This window comes from Eleginops maclovinus, chromosome 20 (genome assembly GCF_036324505.1).
Source record: "Eleginops maclovinus isolate JMC-PN-2008 ecotype Puerto Natales chromosome 20, JC_Emac_rtc_rv5, whole genome shotgun sequence".
In the NCBI taxonomy this organism is placed as follows: domain Eukaryota; kingdom Metazoa; phylum Chordata; class Actinopteri; order Perciformes; family Eleginopidae; genus Eleginops; species Eleginops maclovinus.
The window spans coordinates 27,366,009-27,387,807 of record NC_086368.1 but is presented as its reverse complement, the minus strand read 5'-3'; the positions used below and the strand labels follow the sequence as shown (position 1 = coordinate 27,387,807).

Here is a 21,799-nt window from a genome sequence, read left to right as displayed (position 1 = left end):
AGACACAAACAGGTGATTTATCACTACCTGTGGCCTCGATTAGCACTGCTACTAGCTGCTGTTTCTCATTTGAATTCCATGTAACAGGTAAGCTAGGTACATTTGATAGATGTGTACATCCACTATCAATATTCAACAATGTATGTCAAGTGGTATGTATAATAAAGGCTTAGGAAAGCAATGCCTCATGCAAAGGAATCCCTTAAGTTGCTTCATACCTAGTGAAAGTATACATAATCTAATCATCATGACAATGAAGCAACCTGATTTAAAACCCCTGGCTGCATCTTTAATTGTGTATGAATGGAAAACCTGTCTTTACAGCAACACAGCCTGCTGGTTGTCAGGAAACATTAGATTATATACTTACACCTCCCACTTTTTCAAAAAATCCCCCATGGTTCCCGAAGTAGATGACCTGCTCGTTGAAGAACCAGGTGAACTTGAGCTCCAGGGACGGGTCGTGGCTCACTTGACAGGGCAGGACCACGCTCTCCCCCACAGTGATGTCCAGCGTGGTCGGCAGGGTGGTGATGAAGGTCGCCTCTGAAAACACACACAATGTATGTTTTGATCAAACACACTGTTCTGCCCCTCTTTTTTTTACAGGCCTTACTATTCAGCACAGGAAGGGGAAATGGCTTTGCAAAAAAAAAAGAAAGCCAAGCCCCTCCATCATTCTTATGGATATGTCAGACTGAGTTAATAGAAGGATATATGGGACAGAGCTCACAGCAAACTAGGGCGCACAGCTACAATAACTGGTATTAGCTTCGGCCTAAGCTTGTCTGGGGACTGAAATGTTTCTCTCCTGCATCCTGGGAATTTTCCGTGTGTCACTGCCAGCTCAGCCTTCAGCCTGAAACTCCTGCAAATTCCCCTTAGAAATTCCCAAAACGCACCAAACAGCAAACAGCGTGTGAGCGCTTCTTCCAGACGCCGCTACTGTCTTTTCAAGCCTGCACTGCATTACAAAGGCATCACAAGGGAATAAGGCAAGCGTCCCTTATCTGCACTTGTGTGTGAGCAGCAGAGGAGGAGGAGGAGGAGGAAAGTGGAAGGACATGAGAGAGGCGAGATGAGTAGGGGAGGCTTTGTTCTTTAGTGTACAACACCGGTCTCCCTCTTGGGGGTGCTGTGATTACTTGGTTGAAATTGCCACTCTGTGCACACATACTAAATTAACCATGGCAAATGATCCCTGGACAGGCATAGATTCATGTTGAAAGTGCCGGCAGTGCAGTCTTCATCCAGAGTGAATTCGATACCTCCATTGAATTGGCCCTCTTTGCGACACACACCCACACACACACACACCACCACCACCACCACCACCATACGCTCCCAATGTGATTTATCTCGTGATTTTCTGATACCAGGCCAGAATGCTATCAGCTGGTGGGTTTTGTCATATACACAACGAAAGAGCACCCAGTCCTCTTTTGGAGGGGCTAAATGGTGAGCGATGACAGTCCAGGAAGCATGTAGTAATAACACAAAGGGGGTTATTCTGTGTGTCTGTCTTCTGAAAGGCGGCTACACGATGAAGAACAAACAGAGAAGGGGAAAAAGAAAACCTAAAAAATGCAACAGGTTATAAATATCACATCTGTTTTGATGTTTTTTTCATGAATACACTTTAAATTCAGAGTTTCCTGGGATAGATTTTCAGTTGCTAGGGAATACACTAAATACTTTTTGACAAACTCAACTAATGTGGTTAAACATATATGCATAATAGGCCTTCTGTCATTTTGAGAACTAATTAGCAAGAGAGCAGAGAGGTCTACACAGTAATTTAGAGCCACACATAAACAGGAGGAAATTGGTAATGGCTTAAAGTAGGTAAACAGAGGGAGAACATGGTTGGAAAATATATGCAGGCTAGCTCAAAATAATTAAGGTTAGGGTTAGCTATATCTGTAAATTCATTCCAGAATTGATACGCCATCACAGTATTTATTCACTGCACAATATTTCATTTTCCTTTTTGATATGCATATCTTTTTTATCCTTGCAATGTTGGAGGAGACTTGGATTTAAGACTTAAATGCCAAAACTATCATGTGAATATAAGACGGATAAAGCCTTTGAGCCGTTGAGTGGCAAACAAACTACGTGTAAATAGCTAAAGGAATGGATAAGTATTGGTACAAATGCTCGACCATGATCGTGTAAACATATTATTGCAGCAATATCAACTTTTGTCTAATAAATAGAACATCCAATTACATATCAGATGACATGAACTCACAAGAGGTACTTGAGTTTATCTGACACAGCTGTAGGATACATCTGGCAAAACATGGTGATCTGGAAAAGGTAATAGGAGACAACTCACACTAGGGAAATCCACAATCAAAAATATGTGCTCCACTATGCCTGGAAAAAAACTGTAAACATTCGTCTCCTTTATTATTTCTCTAGCAGGATTGTTGTGTTTGCTTCTTCCCTAACATGAACGCCTCTCCTCGTGGTCTCTAACTTCCTCCAGGGATTGACTGTGACAATGACGGTGGGAATATGCTCCCTTATTACCCTGCTCTGTCATCATTTGTGACAGATTATATGGACAACCAAGGTTGGTTACACAACCCCACACTGGGCTCTTGAGGATAATTTGATGGATTTGTATCTTGTATAATGCCTTGTTACCTGCTGCCACGGTAAACGCTGGGATAGTAACCCAGTCACTTAGCGGGGCTAATCATAGACGAGGTACAGGGTGTGTTAATGTACTGAGAAGGACCCGCTGGCCCCTCAGGAGGACCTGCTGAGGTTTCAGCTGAGATTATGAAAATGTCTGTCTCTCCAAAGTCACGTTTAGTAACACATGTCGTCGTGTTTAACATGAATTATCAGCCATAAATGAATTAAAAGTGTCAAAGCAGTGTGTGTCGTGTGAACTGAATACATAATAAGTGCTCAAAGCATGATTTCTCCAACCATGGATGAAAGTATGGCAATAAATTACACTTGTACTAATCTCTAAGTGGAGGCTGTACCATTCATGTCTCACACTTTTGGAGTTGTTTTATTACCATTTAGGGACTAAAAGAGATTGTCTGCAAATACATTTAAAGAATAGATGTTTGGTTTAAGTTGTATTAACAAAATATGATTAAAAAGAACAACACATTTTTGGAAATAGGGTTAGACAGCTGTTCATTGACCTTTTTAATGTGTGGTCGATTTCAAATTTCAGAAATAAAAACTAAATATTTCCGAATAATTTTCATTCCATTTTCAATTGATTATTATTATTATAGATTATTATTATTGTTAATATTATTATAGATTATTATTATTATTGTTAATATTATTATAGATTATTATTATTGTTAATATTATTATTATTATTATTATTATTATTATTATTATTATTATTAATATTATTATTATTATTATTAATATTATTAATATTATAGATTATTATTATTATTAATATTAATATTATTAATATTATAGATTATTATTATTATTATTATTATAGATTATTATTATTATTATTGTTAATATTATTATTATTATAGATTATTATTATTATTAATATTAATATTATTGATTATTATTATTAATATTATTATAGATTATTATTATTATTGTTAATATTATTATTATTATTATTATTCATGGGCTGATTTTAGGGACATTAAAGAGAGTGTTCAACTAGCAATTCCCCATATAAGGAAAATAAAATATTCTTATTCATAAATAATTAATTAATGAATACTTAACTTGGTTTATATTGACCTATATTCAATACAACCAGCACCAAATTAGATTGAACTTTCATGAAAAATCCTGGAAAATTAACAGGAAATGATGGAAAAAAGCCATTTACCAGAGTGACCCAACATCCATCCCTCCATGTCCATGGAGATGTGATAAGAGAACAATGCCGTTCAGCATTGGGTCTGAACCTTGTTTAATGCGTAAATTACATCTTATTATTCAAGCATCAAGTTGGAGCACCAACCCAAAGGTGTGGGAGTCAAATCATATAACTTACTGACACTGGTCTCAGCGGGACATTCATTGTGTAACCACAACATATGGCTGAACAGAAAGCAGAAAGAGAGCTAACATTTACCAATCGAGTCCTTCCTTGGTGTACACACACGTCCAGTTAGACCAGTCTTCCTACAAACAGCAGTCATCAGGAATAATACTCATACTTCATACTTCTCTCCGCACCCTGTGGTCAATCCCTCCAAGCTGTAAGGGTGAGCATGAATTCTTCTTGAGTGTATTGACACTCTGTAGTTTTCCACACAAGATGAGCTTGAATAATGCATGGAGGAGAGCATCGAAGAGCCATGGGCCGAGTCATTGTAGAAAAACAAATGTACCAGAGAAAATCTTCACCTTGTTAGTCTTTCAAACTGAGATTCATGATGTGGAGGTATGCAGGTTCAAGATAGAAGCAAAATGTTGTTCAGCGGCAGGTCAAAGGCTTTTTCTTAAAAGGTTTTTTTGAAGTTAAAGTACTCGAAAGTCTGTGTTTCTGAAACAGACCTTGAATCCTCAGAATATCATCGGGTCATTTTAGAATACCAAAGTGCTGTAACCTTTTCTCAACATAGGTCGTTCCATCCTCAGTTTTGCCTTGCTCTTGCTTTTCATATTAACAAACCACAAAGAATGCTTTCATAACACTTTTTGAAACTGCTTATGTTTCAAAGCAAAACATCTAAAGGTCTTTCAAGGACAAACTTCAATTGCAAGAAACCCTTGTGTACATCACTCAACAGATACAAACAAGACACACTCATTACTGTTACCTGAAGGCTCTGCAGTGGCACATCTGTAGCCACCTTCAGGTCATCACTGACAGATGGTTGCCTATTATGTTTCGATACGGCGGTTAGGAGAAACACATTGCATTTGTTTTTACATAATTGCTGGCAGTCAACATAGTCAAAAGGGTTTCCTTGGAGAAGCGCCTTCCTGACTTTGGTTTTAATTAGAATGTTTTAACATCCAAGTTCATGAATCCATGATATTACTTCTGTCTTATACCTTCAAGATCATCAAGAGCCACACATAAATAAAGCAGGGCCATCTTCCTAGTTTGAAAAAATCTCTAACGGTTCCATAAAATGCATCTATCTGGTATTTGAAATTGTTCTCTGATGTCTACAAAGAAGGTATATAACTTTGGTTGATCCAAAAAATGTCCAGATGTGGTTTTACAGGCCCATTTATAACCCTATGATTTGGTCCTAGAATGAAACAAGCTGAACTGCCTTATTTGGGGGCTCATTTAAATAATGATGACGAGCTCTGCTCTGATTGGCTGGTTTACAAGGAGCAATCCATGGCTGCCTCAGAGCCCACAGAAGTAAGTGAAGTTTGCGAAACTGTGAGAGATGAACCATGGAGGCTATTGGCATCCAACCGTACATGTTTGAGTCTTTATTGGAGGAGGAAACCGATGAGTTTGAAGAACAGCCGGTTGGTCGGAGATTGGAGAGCAACGTTACGGCGTGGTGAGTGTTAGCGTTAGTGTTTCCAGCAGCTGGTGTATGCAAATGTTGGGGCTGGACTACCGTGTGTGACGTCACACACAGGGGTTGTTGTAATTCGCCCGTTTTACCGCTGTGATATGCATATTCATGATGTGCACGTGAAGGAGGAAACAATGGTGTTTGAGGTTCACGGTGTGTCAGCTCAATGTACCGAACTCTCCTTATTCAACTATGCCGAGGTAAATACAGTTTTACATTCTATGGCACCTTTAATATTATCTTCAAAAATATGCAACAGCAAGGAATTCTAACTACCATAATTCAACTTTTTTTGTTCAATATTTGTTTTTGTGTTAGGGGACAAAAGCCTTATTCCTGTTGCACATTGTGTGTAAACATAGTGCTGAGCGGTATACCGTTTCAAACCGAATACCGTGAACTTGATGCCGTATGATATGGATTTTTCATATACCGCAATACCGTTGAAAAAGGGCGCTCGAGCTGAAATGCATGCCAGGGTACAGCGCCAAGCGTAGTAGCAATTGAGATACATGTGACACACAAGAAGAGAGAGTAAAAAAAAGGCAAAGTCAGTCAAGTCATTACAACTGATTCCTCCTATTGCACACCGGCAGAGTTATCAAATGATATTCACTTATTGGAGAACAAAAAAGGTATGACAATAAGATCTGCTTCAACAAGCAACGCTGGTGTCTTAAGTATAGTCGAGTCAAGCGTCGCTTCAAGACGCATTTGGACAAGATGGAACGATATCCCAAACACGATCTGGCCAAAGACATGGTCCCATTACAAACAGTGGTAAATCGGGGGCTTCAGGTCGATGATCAAAACCCTGGATCCAAGGTACTGTACGTGTTGCCGGGGTGAAAATACTTTAGACAAACAGCCATTCTCGCATTGCACGACCAAGCAGAAGCAAATACATAAATACTGTGATATGCCGCCCAGTTACAGTCCTGAAAATAATCAACAAAGTAAAGAGTATCTCTGCCTGAAAGTTAAAAAGCTCAGTTTGTAAAGCATGTCTTTAGTTCTGTCAGAGCACTGTTACACACTTGTGTACTGTGTTTAAATCAGTGAAGCAACGGTCCAAATTACAAACCAGTAGTCAAGCTGCGACAGAACCAATGCGTTTAATACATATCTAATGAAATTTGTTGGCATAACCTTTTTCCTTCAACAACTCTTCTTCCCTTCGACTCAACCCCTTCCCATTTAAGGGTTTGGAGTGGCAAACAGAAGTAAACTTAGTCAGAGCTCAGAAGTTTTGAGTTCACTGACCATCTGTAATGATCGGAGGAGCGCCGTAATTGCAACGGCTCATCTCCAGTGTAATCAAAATTCAGGGAGCGGGCCTATAATCAAGTGCAATTAATCTGCTAATATCCCCCCCAGTGTTGGAATAATGGGGACATTAACAGGGCTCATCTGTTGTGACGGCGCTGCTGCTGTTTGCTAGCTGGCTTATTCACAGCGGGAGAGGCTGAATGCTTTTTGACAGGTATTTTTCAGCATTCATATCACCAAAGTCAATTTGAATAAACTACTGTCATCTCCCATAAGGGCTGCTCCTGCAAAACACATTTCTCCTCGCTAAACAGGTTTGCAATCCTCAATGAAATAGTGCATGTAAATTACCCCATCCCATTTTCCAAACAATATCGATTGTGACAGGAAAGCACGAGATCACATACAGGAACAATTGTACATCATCCTCAGAAAAAACAGTTTTAACATATGATGATGGAAAGGGAAGCAAGTGAAAGAGGGTGTCAAATAAAAGCCATATTCCCTTTCACAGGAATAATAAGTGGATAACAGCAGGCATCTATTTATGCTGAGAAGACATACGCAGGCGTGTTTCCTTGCAGCTTGATTGGAAAATCACATATAGGCCATCAACCTGAACCTACAGAGAGAGCGGAGGGTTTCTCCCCCCTTCGTGCACACTGATTGGCTTGGGGGGGCTCGCTACCATTTTCATTTCACAGTGTGTGATAAATGGGTAAAGGGGAGTGTAACAGGCAGCATGTAGCAGTGCTGTACTTTTTGTTATGCTTCAAAGTCGAGCTCTGCGCTTTACATTTCACAGCAATGAACATGTGAAAATACAAACACACTGACATTAGAAATCAGTTAAATTCCAAGCTTCAATTATGCAAAGGTTACTGATTATTTTTGTAGGCAGGGTCTTCGATTGGAGTGAGAGGCATCAGCATAATTCAGCTGCAAGGTGCACTCTAAGCTAGCCTCCCCACATCCTTGACTGCTGCTGACTTCCAAGCATTCATAAAATATGCACTCTGTCTTTTATAATTCAACAGAAAAAGGAAACATGCCCTGATAGTGATTTAAAGAAGAGAAAAGCTGGTCTAGAGTTGTTTTGTTTTATTCCATTATGTGATGTTTTTGTAAATATACAGTAGGACATTCCTCTTGCTGTTATTCACATTAACATGAATCAATGATTTTTAAAGTATTCATTCAAACACTCGCCGGCTGGGTTTAGGAAGAATTCATACTTTTACATGAGAAGGAAAAAGAACTGATTTGAGAGTGCCGTGTTGTTGACACAGCGTTTCAAAAGGCTTTACAGATCGCCGCCTCGTAGAAGAAAGACAATTAAACGGATTGAACCCTTTGAGCAAGAATCATAAACTAAGGAAAGGGAAAGAGAAGCTCCGTCTTTCAGACTTTATGAGAAAAAGGATTTCACTTCAGAGAGTGGTGGAAAACATACAGCACCTCTCATCATATGGTCCGGGGAATTGGACGGAATTTGGCGGCACTTTATTAGTTTTAACCCGTGCAATTCATTTCTAACAGGTGAAAGGTCTTCTAAACCCCATCACCGGCAACCAATTGTCTGGTTACCACCATCTCTATAAATAATAAAAGGATCTGAATGAATTTTTCACGGCAGCTGTCTGATTTGTCCAAAAATATTTGATGCAAGTCGTCCAATTATATGGTGCGATATACATCTAAATCGATACTAAACCACGCTGCTTTAGAAAATGCTCATGCTTGGAAATTTCAAGCGCGAGCATTTCTTCCAAAAGCCTTTACAAAGAAGATCAATCATTTTATAATACTGCATAAGCAAGCCAATGAGGGAGGTCACGTCAGCAATGAACACACAAATGAACTGTGCAACCTCTGTGAATAAAACCTCCCAGTGAGGGTATAGGTCACTCAATGTGTGAGCAAATCCCCCAGGAACTAAAGGAGGTGAGAAAACTCTCCCCAGTGGAAATGAGTATGAGTACAGGAAAAAATGCAGTGTGCACAGAACAGAAACACCGATGCAAAGGCAGCTTAAATGCATCGTCAATTGAGGTAAGGCTATTTTTATAGCTCAAAAACAGCATAAAAACCCATAGAAATGTAAATAAGAGAACCCCTTTTAAAGATATAGCAATGGCACTATCGTAGAAATAAAGTTCATGTTGTTCGTGATGAGTATTTTAGGTTCAGCAAATGGAGGTGCATTAAACGTTTTTAACCTGAATCTGAAGGTGGTAAAAGTTCCTCTATATTTTTTTCCTGCTCCGTGGTGAGCAGTTACTAAATGCTGCTTCTCTGTTTTTATTTGCACCCTGGTTACTGTTAGCGGCCTTCTACCTGATGACTTCAGAGGCTGAGAGGGTTCCGATCGTAAAGAGACGCGTCCGGAGAGATTTAAAGACGAGGACCAGTATACACTTTTACTCTGAAATACTGAAAGAGATCAAAGAACTGGTGTATTGTGTTCAGCACATTTAGAAACCCACTGCTAGAGTCCTTACAAGGGGGAGATTAGAGACACGGACATTTCAGTAATCTAACATGCAAGAAATGAAAGCAAGGCTTAGTTCCTCAGTTGTGACTGAACAAATATCCTCAGATTCTTGCCTTGAAAACTTTGTAATTGTCATTGGACATAACTGGTAAAGTTTTTCCATCACTACAGAAACATCTCTGACTTCCCTCGAGACGCACAATAACTTTCAGCCTTCCTTTGTTTTCACTAACGACCATTTAGCTGGAGAGAGACCTGGGACACCTAATCCTCTTTTGTTTGTTTGCCTTGCAGGGAGAATCTTTTGGACTCTCACTTTGTGACAGATCAAGGTACATTTGAGTGCTGTCGGCACACTTACAACAGGTAATATGTACAAGGTGGTCTAATGAAATTATGTGAACAGAAGTGGCCCCAGGGTTGAGCTATGGGGAACCTCACACATCCTGAAGGTGTTCTGGTATTCATATTTGAAGACAGAGATAACATGGTTTCTTTCCTGAAGATTCAACCACCTTAGCACTGTGCTTGAGAGCTAATCGTAGTTGGTCTGGTAGTATTGTATAGTCAACTGTGTCAAAAGCAGGGTTAGGGTCAGTAATGTCAATATTTCAATGGATGAAGAAAGATTTGCTCGTCTTTCTCCTCGGCTCTGAAATGTACATTTTGAGTATCATTTAAAATATGTCAAGGGACATTTGAGGTATTTGTCTGTCTCTTTTCTGCTTTCCCCTTACAGGACCATTATCAATTCCGCATTTTGTCCATGGTGCTTTTTGTTTGCTAGATGGGGTTTCACCTAAGGATATCAATGGCATTCTCAATTTGGTCATTTAAATAGTTTAGAGGCTCATTTGCAGAGGTCAAAGGGAGGATAGAACATGCAGATATAGCTTCCATTATCAGTGTATGCTCAGTTATGAACAGTTGTGGCTATTGTGTGGAATAAGGGAGTAATAGATATTTCACACAAAAGATCTGCAAAAGCAAGGTCAGCTAAGAAAACATTTGAAATATTAAAAGCCTTATTGATGGTAGAGTAGCTTTGTTGTAAGGGATAATAAGTCTTAGCACCATAGCAAAAATACAATCCCCAGGCGATATGATCAAGCAACACTCCGCTTTTTTAACACAACATATCCTCTGTCAGTTCTGGAGGCACTAAAGCAGTGAGCTGAATGTTTTCAACACCTTGGAAAACATGCTTGGCAACCAACGTGTCTCTCCAGTGATGACAGCACAGACAAAAGGCCCTGTTTCAAAAATCTGAGTCCAGAGTCCTCTCCATATCCGTCTCTGTATTTATTTATGAAAAGACCTCAGGTTAGTTTTACAGGTAACAGCAGGAATGAAACATCAACAAAACTCTACCTGACGTCACAGGGGAAAACATGCATCTGGAAAAGGTGTACAGATGAAACAGTGATGAAATCCAGAGAGAGGATAAGAAATACCTTTTACGGTGACACTTCCTGTGCTGCTTGCCACGCCAAACTGGTTTCGTGCCATGCAGGTGTAGAGGCCTGCATCAGATTTGGTTGCATTCCATATGCGAAGGTTACCATTGTCCAAGATGGAGATCCTGCAGGTAAGAAGAAAAGGATGTCACTGCTGTGGCACTGGCTTTTAGTGACTATTTTTGCCATGCACGCACCGTACACTTTGAGCTGTTTTAACTAGGGTTGACATTGCAGCCGTGTCTTCTATTAAGTTGTGTATCTATGCAGATGACAATGAGAAATAGGATAGCATTTCCAGGGCGTGAATAATTCAGCACATGACTTTAAAATATCTAGGACAACTGTAGTATTATGCCCTTTCTACAAAGACCACAAGTGCTTCAAAAAAGGTCAAAAGGCCTTAACACAAATTTGACATTTTCTTAATAACAAGCAAAAATGGAAATGTTGCCCTTGGAAGCAAGCTACTCTGGGAAATCAAGGGTGGACCAACTCATCAAAGCACACTGCATTTTAATGAGCTGAAATGCTCTGCTGAATCTGCAAACTGTAAATATGAAGTCAGCCTGATTGTGAGGGGGGGAAGGTTGTTTAAAGATGTAGCCTGTAAATTGCTCTGTTCATCTGAATTACAAGACAAACAAACTGATTTACTGGGGAGAAGTGTTTTAATTATGTTTAGTTCCAACTTAATTGAATAATCGATATGATTGGTCAATTTGGAAACTCCAGCCTGTTGTTATTTTTCGCTAACAGCCCGTTGCTAAGAACAACAGACCGTTGCTAAGGAGAAGCAGGGAACTGTGTGCAGTCAATCCCATGAAATAAGTACTTTAGAGAAGGAAAGAGGTTAAAAGAGAGCTCTGAATGTCAGACAAACCAACAAAAGAAGACGAACATGGACTGAAACTTGTGTTTTCCACAAACGCAGGAACAACAGTGATATATCTGAGTAAGATGAGGCAAGGTAAGTCTATTTATAAAGCACTTTGCAGACACAAGGGCAATTCAAAGTGCTTCACAAAAACTTCCAAAACAAATGAAATAGAAAATAAAAGCAATCCCAAGATAGAGACAATCCCTCTGAGATTTGAAATGCAGTAGATTCAAGAGTTTCAAGAGGATCAAAAGTCAAATAATATAAATGACCTCGGGAAACAAAACACATAGGAAGGAAAGATACTGATTAAAGCAGAGGTTTCAGAAAAAGCATTTCATATTTTCACTTATTAAATTACCGGAAAGTTTTATTAACACTCTAATTCCTCCATCTATATCCTCCGCCCCGACTATGAAGCCAATCTATTGTAGAATCTGCCTTTTTCTGCATTGATATATAAAACACATTACTGCAACAGGGCTAAAATCCAACATATCAGATGCTGTGTATCAACTCAAAAGCTTTCTATAGAAAGTCCACTACCTCGAATCAACCTAAAACAGTTCCTCTTCTGCTGTTGATTGATTAAAAACAAAGATAATTGAAGCGATGACACAATTGCAGTCTGAGCTGATAGAGTTAAGCGCCAGAAGTGAATGGTATGTGAGCGGGGTGTTTCTTGGTGGCACCAGTGATGCATTTAACTGGATGTTCTTGTGAAATGCAGTTGATACCGTGTGACACAGTGTTACACCCCCACTGCTTCACTGACTAAATGGGGCTTTTTCAAGTGATAGGAAAATGCAGAGACAGTTAGTATAAGAGAGTACACTTCTAAAACCACACGGTGCTGCTGAATGGAGGCTTTTGGTTTTATGTCAGGCTGAGAGAAAAGTGCTGAATGCAAGTAGCCAGCGATGACCATCAGTTACACAGGGGCATATCGCTGTGTGGGATGGCCCACAGTTAATGACATCCAACCTGGGGGCTGATAGATTGAGGAAAAAGGCCCATTAAATGGCACCGCAGTCCGACAACTGGCCATAACCCTGAGCATAGTAAGCACAATTCAAACAACTGCTCTACGTTAATTACAATGCATCGCTGGCTCTCTGTGTTTGTTGTCTGACGCCTCATGTTATCTTAAAGTAACAGTGAGCCTTTACCACACAAGCCTCTTGCATCAGGGCAACCAGCGCACTGCTCACACCAATACCTCATCATAGATGAATACCTTTTGTGCTCTGTATATCTTATCTTATCCCCAGGGACAAAGTAGCTACCATGTGAATTGTGTGCCATACATCTTGTAAGAGGATTCTCAGCAGAGAGTTAGTAGAGAGTAAAATCCTCAGTCTTCCCCCTGGGGAGCCAAGATGTTGTTGAACTTCTTCTGAAGCCTCATAAAGATTAGGGAGGCATTTCCCTTTCACCGACAGTACAGAAAGTAGAGCAGACTGTCTGTATAAGAGATCATCATTTTACTCTGAATCTAAAGAAGAGCAGCTGAGGTCAAAACACAGTAGTCAAGCGTAGCACAGAGGTGGTGAATAAGAGATGGAGGCTTAAAATTAACACCTTTCAGTTTTGCTCATGCCTTCCCTCGTCTCTGTCACGGCCCCGACAACATGTCTGCGCGATGTGCCCATTATGTAAAGAGACATTTCCCACCTCCTCCCCTCGAAGAGCCAACGGAGGGGCAGGTATCAATAATTCACAGGTGAGATGAACACAGGAACCACTCCTTTCATCTTTGCCTTACACAGATTTAATGGACACAGCAATAATCCTCCTAAAAGGAGGCGATTATTTTGAACAAGGGGAGATGGCCAAGAGCACTCCTGTAATCCTAAAAAACACAGGTGTGTGTGTTTTGGGCGAGATCAAGCCTCTGAGGAGGGAGCCTGTACGGCGTTGATCCTCCCTGCTCTGTGACAAGATGAAAGAGACAAATAACATCAGTCACAGCGCAGCTATCACGAGCACTGTGAAGTGGAAATCGCAGGAAATACAGCGTGGTCCAAAGTAAAAGGCTGTTTTTGTTATTTCCTTACATTCTCTTTGAGATGCTGTTAACAGATGCAGACGTTGCCTCTTTGTAAAGCTTCCTCACAATCAAAAAGGCACTTGAAAGCCTTGTTTTGATGTTTCATTCAGACATATTTGTCTTTGATCTGTTTGATAAAGTCTACATTGTGAGAGGGAAACTGTCACAATCCACATAATGAGTCGCCAGGAAATTGTGCGTTGAGTGCAGCGGCTTTGAACTAAGTGTGGGTCTGGAATTTAGAGCGAGCTTCTAATGGCAGCTGACGAATACTCGTGCTAAAATTGTGAAATCATCTGAGCTCGCCGTCTTCACAAAAATCCCTAACTTGCTATCCAACAAGGGGCGTGTGCTCATAAAAATTCAACATACAAACAATGTGCCTAATCACAGATTAGATGCTGATTTTGAGGGTTTCGAGCAGCAGCGTTCATGAATACTTAGTGACTCCGAGATGCCATGGCTGATTGGTAGCATGACTGCAGGGTGGAGGCCTGTATTGGAGCCTCTACTTAATTAACAGGGTAAATAAAACCGGCTTGTGAAAATAGGGGTTAAGATTCTATCAGTGGGATTACTCAGCCATGAGACCACAGGAAGAGAGATCTTTGCAAGCTTACGGTGATTCCACCAAATGATTAGTCTCAGCTAAGGCCTTTCTATACACAAAGGCTGTTGCCTCAGTGCACGCACCGCTAATGCAACTCGCCCCCCGAAGCAGCCATCCACTACCAAATACCGGACGAGTAAATGGGAAAAGTGAGTGTGAAAGAAATCCTGCAGGCTATGTGTTTGATTTTGTGTTTGCCTGCCACCGTAAGCTCACAGATAAGGTGAGGTGTGGCTATTTCCGACCCGCTTTGACCATCATCGACCTACCTGCAGGTGATGTTTCTAATCATAATTGTATCAAAACGTCAGTGTTGCTAGCAGAACTCGAGGCGAACAGGCTGTAATGTGGTGAGTGGGCCGAGAAAAGAGGCCAGGTCACCATATCCTCTGAGCCGGGACAAGGGGGTGGGACCTAACTTCAGGTGCTGATCTATGCTCTTGACTGCTTTAAAAACCCTGAAGTGCGCGGTGCAGGGAGGGGCTGTCTGAGATAAATTGAAAGGCTGTCTCCCCTCAGGTTCCCCACAGTGTGCTGTGCTGGAGAGAAACGGCCTTGTCAGTGGCATAAATCAAACCCAGCTGTGCAGCAGAGACCCAGGACGCTACAACCTGCTTAGTGCGATTTCGACCGCGGTACAACTTCTCAGATGTCTACTTTATGCAGAATCATGACTAAACTGAATATGGGCCCTCTATTCTTGTGAAGTCCATCAAGGTTAACCGTCAATAAGACACCACACAGCAGGTCTTGTTTTGTGTTTGTTCTTTCAGACGACAAAGAGATTGGCTCACTCTCGAGAACGAGGGACACCTGGGCATTTACTTTTGACAATTCTCCGATACAGGTGTAATTGATATTGATTTTGGCTGTACTCAGACCCGTACCAATAGCTCTCACCTTGTCACATGGGTCATTAGCTGCAGCAAGTGATTGGAGTATTTCCACACGGCTCTATGAATGGGAATGATTAGCTTTGGGACTATTAGAAATGTAAAGCTGTGCCGAACTAAATCTTAACGCCAAGGCAGAGTCAACCGATGCAAAACCCTTTAAAAAATAAGGGATGAATCAAGCTATAACTGGAGGATAACGACTGAAAGAAAACGTAGCTCTGACTATAAAGGTAGTTTTCCTTTTTATTTAAATGTTTTAACCACACAAGCAGCATGGCTTTTGGTGACTTGGCTAATCCACCAACAACTATCCAAATACTTCGACAACTTCATGCTCTTCACACCCTGAATTGTAGAAAATGTATCCCATTACTTTTTATCCAATAACGCTATAGGTCATACTGTGATTTCCCCCCCCAAAAATGTATGCCAATAAGCCTGACCTTACACTAGGAATGTGTATATCTTTGTGGGGTTTTCCCCTTTCCTGTGTTATATAGGTTTTAGTGCATGTAAATGGTCTGCAAAGGCTAAAATCCCAAAGTTCCCTCCAGAGGAAGTTTCTTTCCCTCCTTTTTGAACTTTAAAGTCTTGAGACATGTCACAGGAGCGGCAGAAAAGAACAAATATGAACCTGAAAATGAGCAACAAACCTGACCCCCGAATTATCAAAAGCATGACACAAGCTTTAATGTAGTGTTAGAACTATTGATGCTTATTTCCACCAGCTGGTAGAAAAAGAAGTTGCAGGCATTAAACATAGAGGTCCAAACGTGGAACTAAACAAACAACAGCAGGACAAAGAAACAGCATGAGACACTGTGTAACAAGATTATTCCCCCTTAAATTTGACTTCTGTGTTGACTCTTCCCTGCATGGAAATCAAGTCAATTCAAAACCTTATTTTTGTCCCCTGGGGGGCAATTTGCAGAGGATATGTACACTAAGAGTAACACTTCTTTAATGCAAAAAGACATATTTGGACAGCTGTTCGATGAATATGGCAGTCGGTGGGATGGAGAAATAAATTAGAGGTTAAAAAGAACTAAAATAAACAACTAGGAGTTGCTCTGAATATGCCGGTGAGTCAGCGCTCAGCCTCATCACATTAAAATGCATGGTAGCCAAAAACAGGAGCACAAATCACTCCCTGGGTGTAAGGAGTTATTAGGCAGCTCGATTACAGTTTACCCTTCAAGTTTTACAGCTGTACAAAAGCACTGTACCTTGCAGACAATTACCATCAATCGGGTAGAAAACTGCCGTCTGACAGGCATCTTTTGGAGGTGTCAATCAAAGCGCGACAACAATAAAACAAGTGCCTCTGCGGCCACTGTTTCGGGGGGCTCTTGCTTCAAGACACAGCAATTGAATGAGAGTGACTGACACCAAACATGCACTCATTCTCCAAGTCTCGACAAAGCCAAGCTCTTGCATCTGATAGCAGGGTCATGTGCCGGTTTTCTTCCATTGAGCACATTAACATATTAAGGCAACACTTGAAATGACTTTCCTTTTGGCTCAGTGTGAAATGACAATAGTCTCCAGGGCAGAAGCTAGCATTAAAAAGCTTCTTTGGCAATATTGTTGCTTTATAAAAACACAGCCAGGGGAAAGAGTTCAGTATTAATCTCTTACCGGATGAAATGAACACTACGTCTCCAGTGTGTATTATCATAATGTAAGCAGGGAAATCTTTCCCCATAGCCTCAAAAGATGATTCCTTTCCTTTTTTTTGCATTACTTTTTTGATAGATACAGTGGGAATTGTGCAGTGCATTACAATAGTAATACTCATAGGTACAGTTTGAATGTTGGAAGGTTCATTCCAGGAATTGGTCACAAGATTTATTTACTAAATAATGAGAAAAGTTTTGCCTTAATTTACATAATGCTGGGATAATGAAATAAAACACACTTGGCTATCTCGTCTCATTTCAACAAGAGGTAAAGTGTATGATATCCCCAGGTGTGTAAAGATCGTTAACTTGTCAGAGCCTATAATGAACAAAATAACGTATTTTTCAGGACACGCCGTGCAAATGAACCCTCTCAGAATAAATGTTGCGTAAAATTGTGCATTTTCTTCATAGGAAGGTGTCTTAATGAAGTCGGTTGATTGAGAACGTCTTAATTCCCGCCAGTGGACCACGATGTGTTTGTGTTGTTAATTGCATTGCGAGGAGAGGGGGTCTATAGGCTGGGCCCGCGGAGAGGCTTGTGTATGTACTTCCAGAGGATTCCTTTAATCACAAATTGCTCTCCTGGTTTATTCCCCCTTCCCACAGATACTCATCTCTTCTCGTGTGCTGAGGTATCCCTTCAGGAATAAAGAGCACACACATGTTCCACTGGAAATTGTCAGAGGAACCAAGATGGATTACCCATGCTGCGTTGGCAGATTCTCACTTTGAAAAATGATATCAGCCACAGTCTTCCAGATAAAAATAATACCAGTGCGCTGTACATGGGATGCAAACGGGTAAAGAGGGCTTTGACCTAATCTTAGCAAACATCTCAGAACTCACTTTATCTCGGGGCTGAGATTTATTTGAGTTTAGTCAGTCAGCACCATAATCTTCCCAGAGACGTGTTTGAACACCAGCAGAGAAGGGAAACACTGGGATTATAGCGGAAGTAGAGTTGGGCTGATAGATGATAGAAATTATGCAATGTGATCCCTAACATAATAATAATAATTCAAATAACGATATCATTTAATATATATATATATATTAATTATATATATATATATATAATTTAATATATATATATATATATATAATTTAATATATATATATATATTAAATTATATATATATATATATATATAATTTAATATATATATATATATATATATATATATTAAATTATATATATATATATATATTAAATATATATATATATATATATATAATTTAATATATATATATATATTAAATTATATATATATATATATATTTATTATTCTGTTTTTATTTCTATTTTATTTCTATATAATTATGTTTTGTTCTTATTTTATTTGTATTTTATTACTTTGTATTATCGATTTATTTGTATGTTAACATTTTTTATTTGTGTTTTTTTGTATTTCATAATTTTTCAGAACTAATTCATTCGTATTTATTCTTGTTTTATTTGTATTTCATGATTTTTTAAATTTTGTTTTATTCTTGTTTTATTCTTTTGTATTATATTTGAATTTCATAATTTTTTATTTGTATTCTTTAACTTTTTTATTCTTATCTTCTTATGTGATTCTTGGTAAGGGGGGTTAGTCTTGTTTTTTATTTTTGGTTTGTGACACACTTCATGTTACATGTTGTGTATGAAAATTGCTGTAGGAATAAACATCGATTGATATATTGCTATATAAAGTGCTAATGATTGAAAGTATAGACTCAGTCTGTGAGTGATGCGGTGGCATGTGGGAGGCACGGCCATAATGGCTGCAAGGTAAATTGATTTATTAATCATTATGATGGTCCCTAAATACAACAACAAGTTTAATGAATGCTAATGATTCAGACTGAAAGGCAAAGGCCATCGCACAGTCTGTTCATCGGGGAAGAGGCACCAGAAGCATGTTAAAAAGCTTACATTTGTCAATGCATATGTTTAAATAGAAAGCCTTCTGAATGTAGTCATGCATTATATAGCCAACAATTTTCAGTCATTCAGTAAAACCTCCATTTCAAATGATTTATTTTGACAAGTAAGACCGAGCATAGGATGAATGCTTTGTGTGTATGTTAAGGCAGTACGATTAACTTTTAATGTTACCAGAAAAAAGGCTTTCAGGATTAGGACTAACTGATGTGTTTAGACAACATACAGCGATCTCGGATAATGGGATCGGATGGGTTTGCTGACCGTACATTTCTCAGAATCTAATGGAGAACAATACAGAGCTGCTCATATTAGTCTACAATCTGAACAAAAAGACATCTAAAGTCCCAATGCAAACTTCCCAAAATATGATAGGGCAATCACTTTTTTTGGGGGGGAGGGGTTTGGCAAAAAGACGCATGAGGTACGAATTGGACTAGCCAACCACGAGTGTTTGGATGGTACTGTGACTTATTACACCTCAACACTTTAAAGGCTCTTGAACATAGGTCTTAACTGTCATACAAACACTAATCTGAAGCATGCTGATGCACCTGCATGGCGCAAAAAGGTACATTTGAGTATTAGGGTTCATGCCTGAGTGAAGGAACGGGTAATCTCTTCTTGTAAAACCATCTAGAAAGTACAGTATGTCAGGCAAATGCATCTGAACCATCCTTCCAAAATGCCAGTGAGCAACACCGAGATCATGAGCTACCTTCATCTAATCCAAATTGATCTGATTACAGACGGTTCACGACGGCTCAAGTTACAGAAAAGGTGCAGACAACACATTTTGGCAAAACCTGACAATCTGGAGACCAATTTAGTTTTGGTCTAGCATTTACAGAGCATTACAAAATTGCTAATCCTGAGAGCTCATCTGGTTGGCTTTCCTTGGAAAGATGCACAACTTAAAACCCCATTAATATTACACATCCCTAACGTCTCAACTAACATCATCTACCTTGTGGTTCTTCAGTTCCATGGCCTAAAAAATAAACGCTCATGCTAATGTCTGAGTAAAATAGCTTGCCGTCTCTTCTTGTTCTTGAAAATATGCCTGTGACCTACACTTGACAGACAGCAGGGAGACATGTCGAGATCATTTGCTACTCTCAAATTGATCTGTTGATCACAGCATGTCACACCGATGGTGCAGTCCCCCCTGCTTGGATCCCAAAATATATCAAACTAATGATTCATGTTCAACTAAAGGGAAGCGGCATTGGCGACCAAATGGTCAAGGGCTAAAAAAAGGAAGCAGAAAATAACAGGAAGTATTTCAGTTTTGATAATCGCTTTAAATCAAACCATAATCCAGCAATATTTAGTCATATGGATGGAAGTAGTAGTTATGTGTTGCCTCCAGCTGTCCATGTTAACCTGTTGACCTTTCAAGATCATTTTCACAACTTTAAAGAGTTTTGTTTTTATCAACAGGCTAAATTATTCCTCTCAAAATGTATGTTTGGGAGAACTAATGACTTCATTCTCAGTGTAAGATGGGCCAGACAAGAACTCCTTTATAAAGTTATGAAGCAGATCCAAATTACTTTCCTGGGAGATAGGGCATTTGTGCTGCATTGGAGTCATCAGAAGAATCGGAAACTTGGGAATGCGTTACCATTTGGGGAATTCAAGCAAATTAACCAAATGAGGTTGGAAACAGCTTCCGACTTGTTGAAATGGTCAACACTAATTTGTTTCCATATTAGAAATTAAAGCTCGCGAACACACAAAAGTAGGGAGAACAACTTCAGAAGTTGCTGAATGGAAACATCCACAGAGCAAATGATTGGCAAACTACTGGCCGTAGCAGAGGCATGCTCTCCGATGACCACTATAAAATACTAGTTCATTATCAAGCTAGCCGTTGACCTGACATTCCCTCCAAAAAGAAACGTAGGACTTTGGGCAGCGCTGAGGTTTCAACCAGCCGATGAGAGTATTTCCACCTCCTGAGCAGCGCTTACTCTGAGACGTGATGGGATAAATAAAACATTCACAGTAATCTGCTATGCGGATGTGTGTGCGCTAGCAGGCACCTCTGAACATTGTTGGGTGTTTGTCTGCAGCTGCCAGGATCAGCAAAGCACTAATCCTCCGTTTGCTCCCGTTCTCAGGAGAGGGGGGGGAACTCCACTCCTTTTCCTTGGGTCTTTTAAGCTACAGCCAGGGTGGAGAGATGTAGGCAGAGACAACATGAAAAGCACCAGTCAGCTGTCCACGTCCGCCTTGTCAGGTAGTAGAACTTTCCTCTAGGCAAAGTAATGAAGTAAATCCTTCTGGGTACATAAGCGTTCAGTATTCAGGCATGGCACCGCACACTGCTAACCCTCCGCAGAGAGGCAGCACTCTACTTCACGAGCAGATGTTCAATTAGAGGCAAATGAGGAAATTAGAGATCTGATGAGAAAAAATGTGAAGTGACATTTAAACATGACAAACAATGTTTTTAATAAGAAAAACAGCGTGCAGCCTGAGAACGAGGAGCCCGAAATAGCAGTGCTGGGACGTCCGTTCACACGGATCATTTAATCATCAGCTTTATTAATACACCTGTTCCCGTACAGCGCTTATTAATTCCAAGTCCTCTTAAAATAAGCCCCGAGACATCTGAAGAGACTCTTATTAAAATGTCCTTTAAACAGAACAAAGGCTTCGCGGAAAGATAAGAAGATGTGCGATAAGTAAATTAATGCAAAGTTGGCCGCTTTGCCTCTCCCACAGTTTTGGTGATCTCCTGACGCTGATTCTTTCTGGAGTGCTTCTGGCGAGAGCAGATGGACCTATAAACGGAGATCACTCTGCGAGACATCTCTTCGTTTAGGTGACAGCAATGCATATTCGCTCTGCACAATGTGGGAGGGATATACATTATGCAAGAGGGACAGCTAACCACCGCGTCATGACTACAGATGCAATCTCGCCAAATCCAGCTAAAGCTATATAGTGTTGCACTCACAAACTAATGGACTAATCAGCATCCAGGCCACATCCAGACGCCCTCTTGTGTCTTCTC

General features: G+C 40.0%; 1 protein-coding gene across 1 annotated transcript in view; it reads right to left on the bottom strand.

The window, feature by feature from the left end:
- Positions 1-21,799, bottom strand: part of cntn4 (contactin 4) — a 144,130-nt gene that overhangs the window by 12,031 nt on the left and 110,300 nt on the right. The window contains exons 12-13 of the mRNA XM_063910286.1: positions 10,728-10,855; positions 371-546 (exon numbers count right to left, since the gene is read on the bottom strand). Coding sequence (XP_063766356.1) covers positions 371-546; positions 10,728-10,855 — 304 coding nt within the window. The remainder of the gene's footprint in view (positions 1-370; positions 547-10,727; positions 10,856-21,799) is intronic.